This window comes from Macaca mulatta, chromosome 15 (genome assembly GCF_049350105.2).
Source record: "Macaca mulatta isolate MMU2019108-1 chromosome 15, T2T-MMU8v2.0, whole genome shotgun sequence".
Lineage (NCBI taxonomy): Eukaryota > Metazoa > Chordata > Mammalia > Primates > Cercopithecidae > Macaca > Macaca mulatta.
This window is the reverse complement of record NC_133420.1, coordinates 93,695,296-93,708,916: the sequence shown is the minus strand read 5'-3', so window position 1 is coordinate 93,708,916 and position 13,621 is coordinate 93,695,296. Positions and strand designations below refer to the sequence as shown.

Here is a 13,621-nt window from a genome sequence, read left to right as displayed (position 1 = left end):
CATTCTCTTTACCTTTTATTTCTTTTTGTGGTCTTATCGAATTAGCTGGAACTTCCACTATTCTGTTGAAAAGCTGCTGTGAGTGGAGACATCCTTGCCTTTTTCCTGGTCTCAGCAGGAAAGCTTTGAAGCTGTAGGTTTCTCATAGATGTTCTTTATCACATTGAAAAAATTTCTTTCCATTCCTGAGAGTTTTTTTTTTTTTAATCATGAATGAGTGTTGTTCTGTAGTTTGCTCAGTGTTTTTTGTTCATTTGTTTTGTTTTATGGAGGCGGAGTCTCACCCTTTGCCCAGGCTGGAGTGCAGTGGCGCAATCGCAGCTCACTGCAACCTCCACCTCCCAGGTTCAAGCGATTCTCCTCCCTCTGCCTCCCAAATAGCTGGGATTATAGGTGCCTGCCACCACACCCAGCTAGTTTTTGTATTTTTAGTAGAGATGGGGTTTTACCATGTTGGCCAGGCTGGTCTCGAACTCCTGACCTCAGGTGATCCACCAGCCTCATCCTCCCAAAGTGCTGGGATTACAGGCATGAGCCACAGCACCCGGCCTTGCTCAGCATTTTTATCTTGGTTGTTAGATTTATTAAGTGCTTTTTCTGCATTTGTTGAAATAATCACATGATTTTTCTCTAGCCTGTTGATGTGATGGATTATATTAATTGAGTTTTGAATGTTGAACCAGCCTTGCGTACCTGGGGTATATCGTATTTGGTTATGGTGTTTAATTTTTTTAATACATTGTTGGATTTGATTTGCTAATATTTTGTTGAGAGGTTTTATATCGATGTTCATAAGAGATGTTGATCTGTAGTTTTCTTTTTCTTTTTTTTTTTTTTTTTTTTTTGAGATGGAGTCTCACTTTGTCACCTAGGCTGGAGTGCAGTGGCGCGATCTCGGCTCACTGCAAGCTCTGCCTCCCAGGTTCACGCCATTCTCCTGCCTCAGCCTCCTGAGTAGCTGGGACTACAGGCACCCGCTACCACGCCCGGCTAATTTTTTTGTATTTTTAGTAGAGACAGAGTTTCTCTGTGTTAGCCAGGATGGTCTCGATCTCCTGGTCTCGTGATCTGCCCACCTTAGCCTCCCAAAGTGCTGGGATTATAGGCGGGAGCCACAACGCCCAGCCTGTAGTTTTCTTTTCATGTAATACCCTTGTCTGATTTTGGTATTAAGGGAATGCCGAACTCAAAATTTGGAAGTACTCCTTCTGCTTTTATCTTGTGGAAGGTTTTGTAAAGAATTGGTGTAATTTGTCCCTTCAATGTTTGGTAGACTTCACCTATGAACACATTTAGTCCTGGTTCTTTCTGTTTTGGATGATTATTAATTATTATTTCGGTTTCTTTAATATGTACAGGCCTAGGTTTAGGTCTTTGTTTTGGTTGATATGCTTGGAATGTTGAAAGCCAATAGTTTAATATCAATATTGTATTTTATTTTACTCCAAAAATACTTTGAATACTCTATATGTTATCTTAAATTTTATTTGTGTGTATTTTTATGAGATATTGATAAAAAATACAACTGTTTTCTTCCAGCCGAGTGTGTTAATTGTAACCTACAAGGAGCCTGCAAAATCATCTACTCAGTTTGGATCTTACAAGCAAGCTGAATGGAGGCCAGATAGTACCATGATAGCTGTATCAGTAAGTAGATGTTTCCGCTAAATAGTGTTTTCTTATGAAACCGTTACATTGCATTTAAATTTGATTCTCTTAGATGACTTTCTTTCAGTCTTTTACACTCATAAGCATTTATTTTGTTCTGATAGGAATTGCTTTACTGATTATTCTGTGTGGATTACTCCTACTATAGCTTCTCTTTTGACTCTGCTACTTCCTACCATCCCTAAACATAGCACCTATATCCTTTTCTGTTTGTTGTTCTCACTTTACTGTTTTGTCCTTGAAGTCTAACTGCTTTACTAATTATTCTGTGCATGTTACTCCTACGATAGCTTCTCTTTTGACTCTGCTACTTCCTTCCATCCCTAAACATAGCACCTATATCCTTTTCTGTTTGTTGTTCTCACTTTACTGTTTTGTCCTTGAAGTCTTATCTAGTTTTTGAAAACATATTCACATGGTATTCTTGAATTTATATTTAAAGTCCTCCCTTCCATTCCAAAAGATATCCCACAAAATAATAAGCTTTATATGCATATGTAATACTAAAATTTTCATATCCATTTGGATCTGTTTCTCCTTTTTTCTTCTGTTCTATTAAACATGCCTAGATATGTTTAATTTTACCTTTTCAGTTCATGTTTTATCACTGTCTAAGGCTGTCATTGTGACTTAATTTGCATTAGCAGTAATATATGTGGTTAATTAACCTTATTGAGCACCTCCTATCTGATGAGTACAATTGTAATCAGTTTACATGGATCATTCCATTTAATCTTTCGATAAGTGCTTTGAAGTAGATATTATTATCCCTCATAATTGATGTGTAAGTTGAGGATCTGAAAAATTGTCTTATCCAAGGTTACATGGGTAGTGTATATTAGAGAGATAAGGTATAAACTTAGCTACTCAGCTTCCATTTACTGTATCTTTATAACTAACTTATCTCTTTGCGTTGGTTGTTGGTCGCTTTCTAGTCCGTACTATATATAACACTGACTAGGTTAATAATCTGAAACGTGCCATATGATCAAAAATACTGAGTAGTTCTACACTTCCTATAGCAGGAGTTTGCAGATGACTGACCATGTACCAAATATGCTCTGGTGCCTGTTTGTACACAGACCATAATGTAAGAATAGTTTTTACATATTTAAATAATCAAAACAAGTTGAAGAAGAATATTTGCTATAGTTGAAAATTATGTGATACTTAAATTTCGGTGTCTATAAGTAGAATGTTACTGGGGCACGAAAATCCTCACTGATTTATGTATTGTCTGTAACTTCTTTCAAGCTACAATAGCAGATTGAGTTGAAGTTCTTACAGCAAGCATATGTGGTGCTCTCATTGCTTTGCTCCTCTGTTCAGTGTACTGTATAGTAACACAGTTATAACTTCATAACTTTTCAAGTGTACACATATTGCCATTCTGTGACATTTTATATTATTTTTATTCTAGTACATAATCATGTCAAAAGAACCAGAGAAGAGAAAAAGACTTCGTTTTGTTTTTAAAGCACACTGGAGTGTGGTTTATTTTATTATTGAATTTGATGGCAAAATATTGCATTTATTACTCAGTGGCACTATAGCTATGCCAAAAGAATATAAGCTGACATTACTAGACTAAGCACTTATTGGAATATACTGAAGGTAAAGTTAGAAGACTTAAAAATTTAGCACAGAATAGCTCACCACAGGAGAATTCCTTCACAAAGTATGAAAATGAAAGTGCAGTAAAAGTAAGTTTGCTTGGTTTTTGATGAACTGACAGATGTTATAATACTGCTCAGTTGTTAATTTCAGTGGTCCATGTGAAGTATGAATTGACTGAGAATTACTGTGAATGACCTGTGGAACAATTCCAGATGAAAAAAATTCTCAAAGGAGTTGAGAAAATACTAATTCAGTACAACCCGAAGTAGAATTTAAGAAGTTGTATTAATTGATAGTAGTAAAAATCCACATGGAGCAGCAAAAGACTTACTTGGACAGATTTACACTAAGTTTGTGAAAATATGAGTCTTTTAAAACCTATGGTTTTTGTAAGTTTTTTTTTCAGAGATGGGAGTGGGAATAACTTGACTTGCCCTGCTCAGCACACAGCTGTTATGGCTTGGGTAGTGATAAAGGTTTATTGGAAAATTTTTTTTTTTTTTTTACGGAGACTGACTTTTTGTTTTCTTTACTTGAAGGACCACCCTCTACCACTTAACAGGCACTGAATAACTTTGGAAAATAGCTTTTGCTGTATTAGAAAATGTTTTCAAATATGAAATATGTAAAATCTCATTAAGGACTGACATTAATAGATAAAAATTTGCACTCAATTTTGATGATAGGGAAAAGTACTTTAAACTCCAATTTACCAAAAAGGTTATTTCCACAAAAAGAATCTGATTCTCATTAGTGGATACGTATTACCAAAAAAAGTTGTACTCAGTTCTCATTACTATTATATTTAGAATTTTGTAACTATAAAACTTATAAGAATTTGCATTCTATTAATCATGATGTTTTATTTTTCTGTATTTCTTATGCTTTGACATAAGGGCCTGCTATCCCTGGACAGCCCACTTCCTGCCAGGGATGGCCAGTTCCTAGAGGACTCACCTACAAGTACACCTTCGTATGCAAACTAATCAATCCAAAGCATATAGCCCCAACCACCTCCTTTATTGACCTGTGCCACTCTGGGCTGATAATCCTCTGCCCTAATTATCTCAGGGCTAGGTACTATATAACTAGAGACAACTGATTTATTCAGCCTGGCGAATACAAAGCCTCCTTGCCATGCCTCAACCATTCCTTCCCATGGAAATCACAATAAAGGATCTTACTCATGTTTTCCCCTCACATCCACTGTCTCCTGACTGACCCTGGTAGTTTGCAGTATGTTCCTCGGTGGTGCATGTCATGTCCTCTCCTCTTTGGAACCGTGAGTAATAAACTGTCTTTTCATTGGCAGTCATCTCCTGATCTGTTCACCTCAGTATACCTGAATAATAATAAAATCCACATTTTAAAATATTTTCTTGTTATGTAAGTAACCAAGATAAACCTACATAATATTTTTGATTTTCCCTCTTGACTTGTAAAGTCTAAAATATTTATTATCTGGCCTTTTACAGAAAAGGTTTGCAGATCCTTATTCTACACAACCAAGTCCAGGCTTCTTAGCCTTTCATTTAAGGCACTTTAATCTCTAAAACCCTACTTCATTACTTCTCTGGTGTTATTTTTTCGTTCTTTGTCTACATAGACTTTCATTTAGCTAAACTGGTTTTTTTCCATTATTCCTTAGAAATTTCAAAGAAAAATGACAAAATTTGCCAACTCATTGTTGGATAAATGAGCATGAGTAGTTGAGATTTCTCTGATTTCAAGCCTAGATGATTAGATAGGTAGGTGTTCATGGCAATTAGTAAAAAATGTAAGAAGAGCAAGTGTTCATGAAACAAGATGGGATTTTCTGGATTTGGTTCTATAGAGTTTTGTTATGTTACATTATTAACTTTTTACAATTGTGGTAAACTATACATAGCATAAATATATATAGCATTTTAACTATTTTAAGTGTACAATTTAGTATCATTAGTAACATTAATGGTGTTATGCAGCCATTACCACTATCTGTTTTTTTGAATGTCACCCCAGACAGAAACTTGTTTATCATTAAGCATAACTTTGCATTCTCAATTTCTCCAGCTCCTGGTAACCTCTAATCAACTTTTTGTATCTATGAATTTGCTTATCTAGGTATTTCATGTAAGTGGAATCATACAGTATTTATCCTTTTATCTTTGGCTTGTTTCACTTAGCATAATGTTGTTAAGGTTCATCCATAATTGTGTTATGTATCAGAACTTCATTCCTTTTTATAACTGAGTAATATTGCATTGTCTGTATATGCTACATTTTCTTTATCTTTTGGTAGACATTTTGGTTGTTTCCAACTTTTGCCTATTATGAATAGTGCGTCGTTGAACATTGGCATACAAGTAGCTGTTGGAGTTCCTGCTTTTGATTCTTTTGGGTATATACCGAGATATGGAATTGGTGGATCAAAATCCATAAAGGCTGCATCATTTTACATTTCTTTGTCAGTGTAGGAGAGTTCCAGTTTCTCCTTAGCAGCTTAAATGCTTTATTTTCGTTTTGTTTAATAGCCATCCTAAAGGGGTGAAGTGGTATCTTCTTGTAGTTTTGATTTATGTTTTCCTAAAGACTAATGATGTTGATTATCTTTTCATGTGTTTGTTGGCCATTCGTATGTCTATGAAGAAATGCCTATTCAAATTCTTTGCCCGTTTTTGGCTGGGTGCAGGGCCTCACGCCTGTAATCCTAGCCCTCTGGGAGGCCAAGGCGGGTGGATCACGAGGTCAGAACATCAAGACCATCCTGGCTAACATTGAAACCCTGTGTCTGCTAAAAAATACAAAAAATTAGCCAGGCGTGGTGGCAGGCGCCTGTAGTCCCGGGAGAATGAGGCAGGAGAATGGCGTGAACCTGAGAAGCGGAGCTTGCAGGTGAGCTGAGATCGTGCCACTGCACTCCAGCCTGGGCGACAGAGCGAGACTCCGTCTCAAAAAAAAGAAGAAAATTCTTTGTCCATTTTTTAATTGGGCTGCCTGTTTGTATGTTGCTGAGTTGTTTATTCTTATATGAATCCCTTATTGGCTGTATGACTTGACAATATTTTCTCTCAGTCTGTGGGTTTTCTTTTCATTCTCTAAGTCCTTTGATGTATAAAAGTTAATTTTGGTGAAGTACAGTTTATCTATTTATTTATTTTTGAAACACGGTCTTACTCTGTCACCCAGGCTGGAGTGCCAGTGGTGCAACCTCAGCTCACTACAGCCTCTGCCTCCAGGGCTCAAGTGAGCAGCAGGGGCTATAGCTGCACGCCACCACACCTGGCTAATTTTTGTATTTTTTGTAGAGATAGAGTTTCACCATGTTGCCCAGGCTGGTCTTGAACTCCTTAGCTCAAATGATATGCCCACCTCGGCCTCCCAAAGTGTTTGGATTATAGGCGTGAGCCACTACGCCCAGCCTAGTTTATCTCTATTTTCTTTTATTGCCTATGCTTTGGGTATCATATATAACAAATCATTGCCAAATGCCATGATTTTCCTCTTCTTTTTTTTCTTTTAAGAGTTTTATTACTTTATGTTTAAGTCTTTGCTTCCTTCTAAGTTAATTTTTGTAGATGGTGTAAAGTGTAAGATTCCAACTTCATTTTTTGTGTGTGGATATATAGTTGTCCCAGTACAATATGTTAAAGAACTATCCTTTTCCCATTGAATGGTCTTGGTATGCTTGTTGAAAATCAATTGGCCATTGGTATTTGGGGTTATTTCTGGATGCTCCATTCTATTTCATTGTCCTATATGTCTGTCCTTATTCCAGTACCACAGTTTTTAAATTTCTGTGGCTTTGTAGTAACTTTTGAAATAAAGAAGTGGAATCCTCCAATATATTGTTGTATTTCAGGATGTAAGTCATGTCAACCCATTATCAACCCATTGTAACTTAAAAATACCGTAAGTCAAAAATTTAACAGCCCCAAACATCCATCATAATGTCGTAAGCTGAACCATCATAAGTTCAGTACCATCTATAGTTTTGACTATTCTGAGCCAGTCCCTAAGATGCTGTATGACTTTTTTGAATTGGTTTTTCTATTTCTGTAAAAAATACCATTGGGAATTTGGTAGAGACTGTGTTGAGTCTGTAGTTCTCTTTGGGAAGCATTAATTTAAGTCTTCCAATCCATGAACATGTAATGTCTTATCAGTTATTTAGACCTTTAATTTCTGTAAGTAGTGTTTTCCAGTGTTCAGTATGCAAGTCTTTGTCCTACTTCATTAAATTTATTCTTAAGTTTTAAATTTCTTTTTGATGCTATTGCAAATGTAATTGTTTTTAAGTTTCCTTTTCAGTTATTCATTCCAAGTGTGTAGACATATCTCTGATTTTTTTTTCCAACTTTTAAGTTCAGGATATATGTGCAGGATGTGCAGGTTTATTACATATGTAAATGTGTGGTTGGTGGTTTGCTTGCACAGATTATCCCATCACCTAGATATTAAGCCCAGCATCCACTAGCTATTCTTCCTGATGTGCTCCATCGTCCTGCGCCCCGCTCCCCCCGTCCTCCAACAGGCCTCAGTGTCTGTTGTTTCCCCTGTGTCCATATGTTCTCATCATTCAGCTCCCACTTATAAGTAAGAACATGTGGTATTTGATTTTCTGTTCCTGTGTTAGTTTGCTGAGGATAATGGTTTCCAGCTCCAACCATGTCCCTGCAAAGGACATGATCTTGTTCCTTTTTATGGCTGCATAGTATTCCATGGTATATATGTACCACATTTCTTTTATTCAGTCTATCATCGATGGGCATTCAGGTTGATTCCATGTCTTTGCTATTGTGAATAGTGCTGCAGTGAGCATACGCATGCATGAATGTTTGTAACAGAATGATTTATATTTTGGGGGTTATACCCAGTAATGCCATTGTTGGGTCAAATGATATTTCTGCCTCTAGGTCTTTGAGGAATTGCCTACTGTCTTCCATAATGGTTGAACTAATTTCTACTCCCACCAACAGTGTGAAAGCATTCCTTTTTCTCCACAACCTAACCAGCATCTGTTGTTTTTTTGACTTTTTAGTGATAGCCATTCTGGCTTGTGTGAGATGGTATCTCATTGTGGTTTTGATTGGAATTTCTCTAATAATCAGTGATGTTGAGCTTTTTAAAATATATTCATAGGCCACATTTATGTCTTCTTTTGGGAAGTGTCTGTTCATGTCCTTTGCCCACTTCTTAATGGGATTTTTTTTTCTTGTAAGTTATTAAGTTCATTGTAGATGCTGGATGTTAGACCTTTGTCAGATTAATAAATTCCAAACATTTGCTCCCATTGTGTAGGTTATCTGTTCACTCCAATGATAGTTTCTGTTGCTGTGCAGAAGCTCTTTAGTTTGATTAGATCCCATTTGTCAATTTTTGCTTTTGTTGCAATTGCTTTCGTCATCCTTGTCGTGAAATCTTTGCCTGTGCCTATGTCCCAAATGGTATTGCCTAGATTTTCTTCCTGGGTTTTACATTTAAATCTTTAATCAATCTTGAGTTGATTTTTCTATAGGGTGTAAGGAAGGGGTCCAGTTTCAGTTTTCTGCATATAGCTAGCCAGTACTCCCAGCACCATATATTACATGAGGAATCCTTTCCCCATTGCTTGTTTTTGTCAGGTTTGTGAAGATCAGATGGTGTAGGTGTGCATTCTTGTTTCTGGGTTCTCTATTCTGTTACATTGGTCTATGTGTCTATTCTTGTGCCAGTACCGTGCTGTTTTGGTTACTGTAAACCTGAATTACAGTTTTAAGTCAGGCAGCGTGATGCCTCTGGCCTTGTTCTTTTTGCTTTGATTGCCTTGGCTATTTGGACTTGTTGTTGATTCTGTGTGAATTTTAAAATAATTTTTTTCTAATTCTGTGAAGAACATCAGTGGTAGTTTAATGGGAATAGCATTGAGTCTATAAATTACTTTGGGCAGTATAACCATTTTCACAATATTGAGTCTTCCTATCCATGAACATGGAATGTTTTTCCATTTGTTCATCTCTCATTTGTTTGAACATTGGTTTGTAGTTCCCTTTGAAGAGGTTCTTCACCTCGTTAGCTGTATTGCTAGGCATTTTTATTCATTTGCGACAATTGTGAATGGGAGTTCGTTCATGATTTGGCTGTCTGCTTGCCTGTTGATGTATAAGAATGCTAATGGTTTTTGCACATTAATTTTCTATCCTCAGACTTTGCTGAAGTTGCTTATCAGCTTACAAAGCTTTTGGGCTGAGGCAATGGGGTTTTCTAGATACAGGATCATGTCATCTGCAAACAAAGATAGTTTGATTTTGTCTCTTCCTATTTGAATACCCTTTATTTGTTTCTCTTGCCTGATTGCCCTGGCCAGAACTGCCAATACTATGTTGAATAGGACTGGTGAGAGAGGGCATCCTTGTCGTGTGCCTTTTTTCAAGGGGAATGCTTCCAGCTTTTGTCCATTCATTATGATATTGGCTGTGGGTTTGTTGTATATGGCTCTTATTATTTTGAAGTATGTTCCTTCACTATCTGGTTTATTGAGAGTTTTTAACCTAAAGGGATGTTGAATTTTATCAAAGGCCTTTTCTGCATGTGTTGAGATATCATCATGTGGTTTTTGTGTTTAGTTCTGTTTATGTGGTGAATCACATTTATTGAATTGTGTATGTTGAACCAACCTTGCCTTCTGGGGATGAAGCCTACTTGGTCATAATGGATAAACTTTTTGTTGGGCTGCTGGGTATTTGCCAGTGTTTTGTTGAGAATTTTTGCATTGATGTTCATCAAGGATATTGGCCTGAAGTTTTCTTTTTTTTGTTTCGTCTCTGCCAGGTTTTGGTATCAGGATGATGCCAGCCTCATAGAGTGAGTTAAGGAGGAGTCTCTTCTTTTCTTTTTTTTTTTTTTGAGATGGAGTTGCCCAGACTGGAGGGCAGTGGTGCAGTGGCATGATCTCAGCTCACTGCAAGCTTCACCTCCCGGGTTCATGCTGTTCTCCTGCCTCAGCCTCCCGAGTAGCTGGGACTACAGGCGCCTGCCACCACACCTGGCTAATTTTTTGTATTTTTAGTAGAGATGGGGTTTTACCGTGTTAGCCAAGGTGGTCTCAATCTCCTGATCTCGTGATCCGCCCGCCTTGGCCTTCCAAAGTGCTGGGATTACAGGCGTGAGCCACCGTGCCCGGCCCCTTCTTTTTAATTGTTTTGGAATAGTTTCAGTAGAAATGATACCAGCTGTTCTTTGTACCTCTGGTAGAATTCAGTTGTGAATCTGTCTGTCCTGGGCTGCTTTTTTTGGGGTGTGGGAGGGGGCAGTTGCTAGGCTTTTTATTACTTCTCAATTTCAGGACTCATTATTGGTCTATTCAGAGATTCAGTTTCTTCCTGGTTCAGTCTTAGGGAGGGTGTATGTGTCCAGGAATGTAACCATTTCTTCCAGATTTTCTATTTAATGTGCATAGATGTGTTTATAGTATTCTCTGATGATTGTTTGTATTTCTTTGGGGTCAGGATGATATCCCCTTTATCATTTCTGATTGTGTTTATTTAAATCTTCTCTTTTCTTCTTTGTTAATCTAGCTAGCGGTCTATCTATTTTATTAATTTTTTCAAATAACCAGCTCTTGGATTCATTGATTGTTTGAATGGTTTTTCATGTCTCTACCTCCTTCAGTTCTGTTCTGATCTTGGTTATTTCTTGTCTTCTGCTGGCTTTTGGGTTTGTTCTTGTTTCTGTAGTTCTCTTCGTTGTGATTTAGGTTGTTAACTTGAGATCTTTGTAGCTTTTTGATGTGGGCATATAGTGCTATAAATTTCCCTCTTAACACTGCTTTGGCTGAATCCCAGAGATTCTGGTATATTGTCTCTTTGCCCTCTCATTAGTTTCAAAGAACTTCTTGATTTCTGCCTTAATTTCATTATTTACTCAAGTCACTCAGGAGCAGGCTATTCAATTTCCATGTAGTTGTGCGGTTTTTAGTGAATTTCTTAATTATTTTGAGTGAATTTTTTTGAGTGTTGTGGTCTGAGAGACTGTTATCATTTCAGTTCTTTTGCATTTGCTGAAGAGTATTTTAATTCCAATTATGTGATCAGTTTTAGAGTAAGTGCCGCAAGATGATGAGAATAATTATTTTCTGTTGTTTTTGGGTGGAGAGTTCTATAGATATCTATCAGGTCCACTTGATCCTAGAGCTAAGTTCAGATCATGAATATCTTTGTTAATTTTCTGTCTTGGTGATTTGCCTAATATTGTCAGTGGTGTGTTAAAGTCTTGTCAGTGGTGTGTTAAAGTCTGCTACTATTATTATGTGGGAGTCTAAGTCTTTTTGAAGGTCTCTGAGAACTTGTTTTAGGAATCTGGGTGCTCCTATATTGTATGTGTATATATTGAGGATATTTAACTCTTGTTAAATTGAACCTTTTATCATTATGTAATGCCCTTTGCCTTTTTGATCTTTTTTCATTTAAAGTCTGTTTTGTGAGAAACTAGGATTGCAATCCCTGGTTCTTTCTGTTTTCCATTTGCTTGGTAAATTTTCTTCCATCCCTTTATTTTGGGATGTGTGTCTTTGCACATGATATGGGTCTCTTGAAGACAGCATACCGTTGGGTCTTGGTTGTTTATTTAGCTTGCCATTCTGTGTCTTTTAATTGGAGCATTTAGCCCATTTACATTTCAGGTTAGTATTGTTATGTGTGGATTTGATCCTGTCATCAAGATGCTAGTTGGTTATTTTGCAGACTTGTTTATGTGGTTGCTTAATAGTGTCACTGATCTGTTTACTTCAGTGTGTTTTTATAGTGGCTGGTAATGGTTTTTCCTTTCCATATTTAGTGCTTCCTTCAGGAGCTCTTGCAAGGCAGGTCTGATGGTTATGAATTCCCTCAGCATTTGCTTGTCTGAACAGGATCTTATTTCTCCTTTGCTTAAGAAGCTTAGCTTTACCAGATATGAAATTCTGGTTGGAAATTCTTTTCTTTAAGAATGTTTAATATTGTCCAGGCACGGTGGCTCATACCTGTAATCCCAGCACTTTGGGAGGCCAAGGCAGGCGGATCATGCAATCAATAGATCGAGACCATCCTGGCCAACATTGTGAAACCCCATCTCTACTGAAAATACAAAAATTAACCAACTGTGTTGGCACATGCCTGTAGTCCGAGCTACTCGTGAGGCTGAGGCATGATAATCACTTGAACCCGGGAGGCAGAGGTTGCAGTGAGCTGAGATCGCACCACTACACTCCAGCCTGGCAACAGAGCGAGACTCTGTCAAAAAAAAAAAAAAAAAAAAAAGGATGTTTAATATTGGCCCCAATCTCTTCTGGCTTTTAGGGTTTCCACTGAGAGGTCCATTGTTAGTCTGATGGGCCCCCCCTTCGTAGGTGACCTGGTCTTTCTCTCTGGCTGCCCTTAACATTTTTCTTTCATTATGACCTTGCAGAATCTGATGATTATGTGTCTTGGGGTTGATCTTCTCACGGAATATCTTATGAGGCTTCTCTGCATTTCCTGAATTTGAATGTTGGCCTGTCTTCCTAAGTTGGGGAAGTTCTCCTGGATGATATCCTGAAATATGTTTTCCAACTTGGTTCCATTCTCCCCGTCTCTTTCAGGTACCCCAATCAGTTTTAGGTTTAGTATATTTACATAATCCCACATTTCTCGGAGGTTTTGTTCATTTTCATTCTTTTTTCTCTATTATTGTCCACCTATCTTATTTCAGCAAGATCATCTTCAAGCTCTGAGAATCTTTTCTCCACTTGGTCTGTTCAGCTATTAATAATTGCGATTGCATTGTGAAGTTCTTGTAGTGTGTTTCTGAGCTGTAACAGGTCAGTTATGTTCCTCTCTAAACTGGCTCCTCCTAGTATTGTCAGTGGTGTGTTAAAGTCTCCCACTCTTATTGTTTGGGAGTCTGAGTCTCTTTGGAGGTCCCTAAGAACTTGCTTTGTGAATCTGGGTGCTCCTGTATTGGGAGCATATACATTTAGGACATTTAGCTCTTCTCGTTGAATTGAACCCTTTATCATTATGTAATGCCCTTTGTCTTTTTTGCTCTTGTAGTGTGTTTCTCAGCTCTAATAGGTTGGTTATGTTGCTCTCTAAACTGGCTCCTCTTCTTTCACATTGTCAGGGGTGTGTTAAAGTCTCCCACTATTTTTATGTGGGAATCTAAGTCTCTTTGAAGGTCTCTAAGAACTTGGCACCTCCTGTATTGTTTTGTCATGTTTCTTAGCTTCTTTGCATTGGGTTACAACATGCTCCTTTAGTTCAGCAAAGTTCATTGTTACCCACCTTCTGAAGCCTACTTCTGTCATTCAGCTTTGTCAGCCTCAGCCCAGTTCTGAGCCCTTGCTGGAGAGGTGCTTTGGTCA

The 13,621-nt window shown here is 37.6% G+C and overlaps 1 protein-coding gene across 6 annotated transcripts in view; it reads left to right on the top strand.

Annotated features, from left to right (window-relative positions):
• The window catches only part of RIC1 (RIC1 homolog, RAB6A GEF complex partner 1), a 153,682-nt gene that overhangs the window by 35,434 nt on the left and 104,627 nt on the right, over positions 1–13,621 (top strand). For all 6 annotated transcript variants that reach the window (XM_077966120.1, XM_015117722.3, XM_015117724.3 and 3 more), the window contains one exon: positions 1,540–1,647. In XM_077966120.1, coding sequence (XP_077822246.1) covers positions 1,540–1,647 — 108 coding nt within the window. The remainder of the gene's footprint in view (positions 1–1,539; positions 1,648–13,621) is intronic.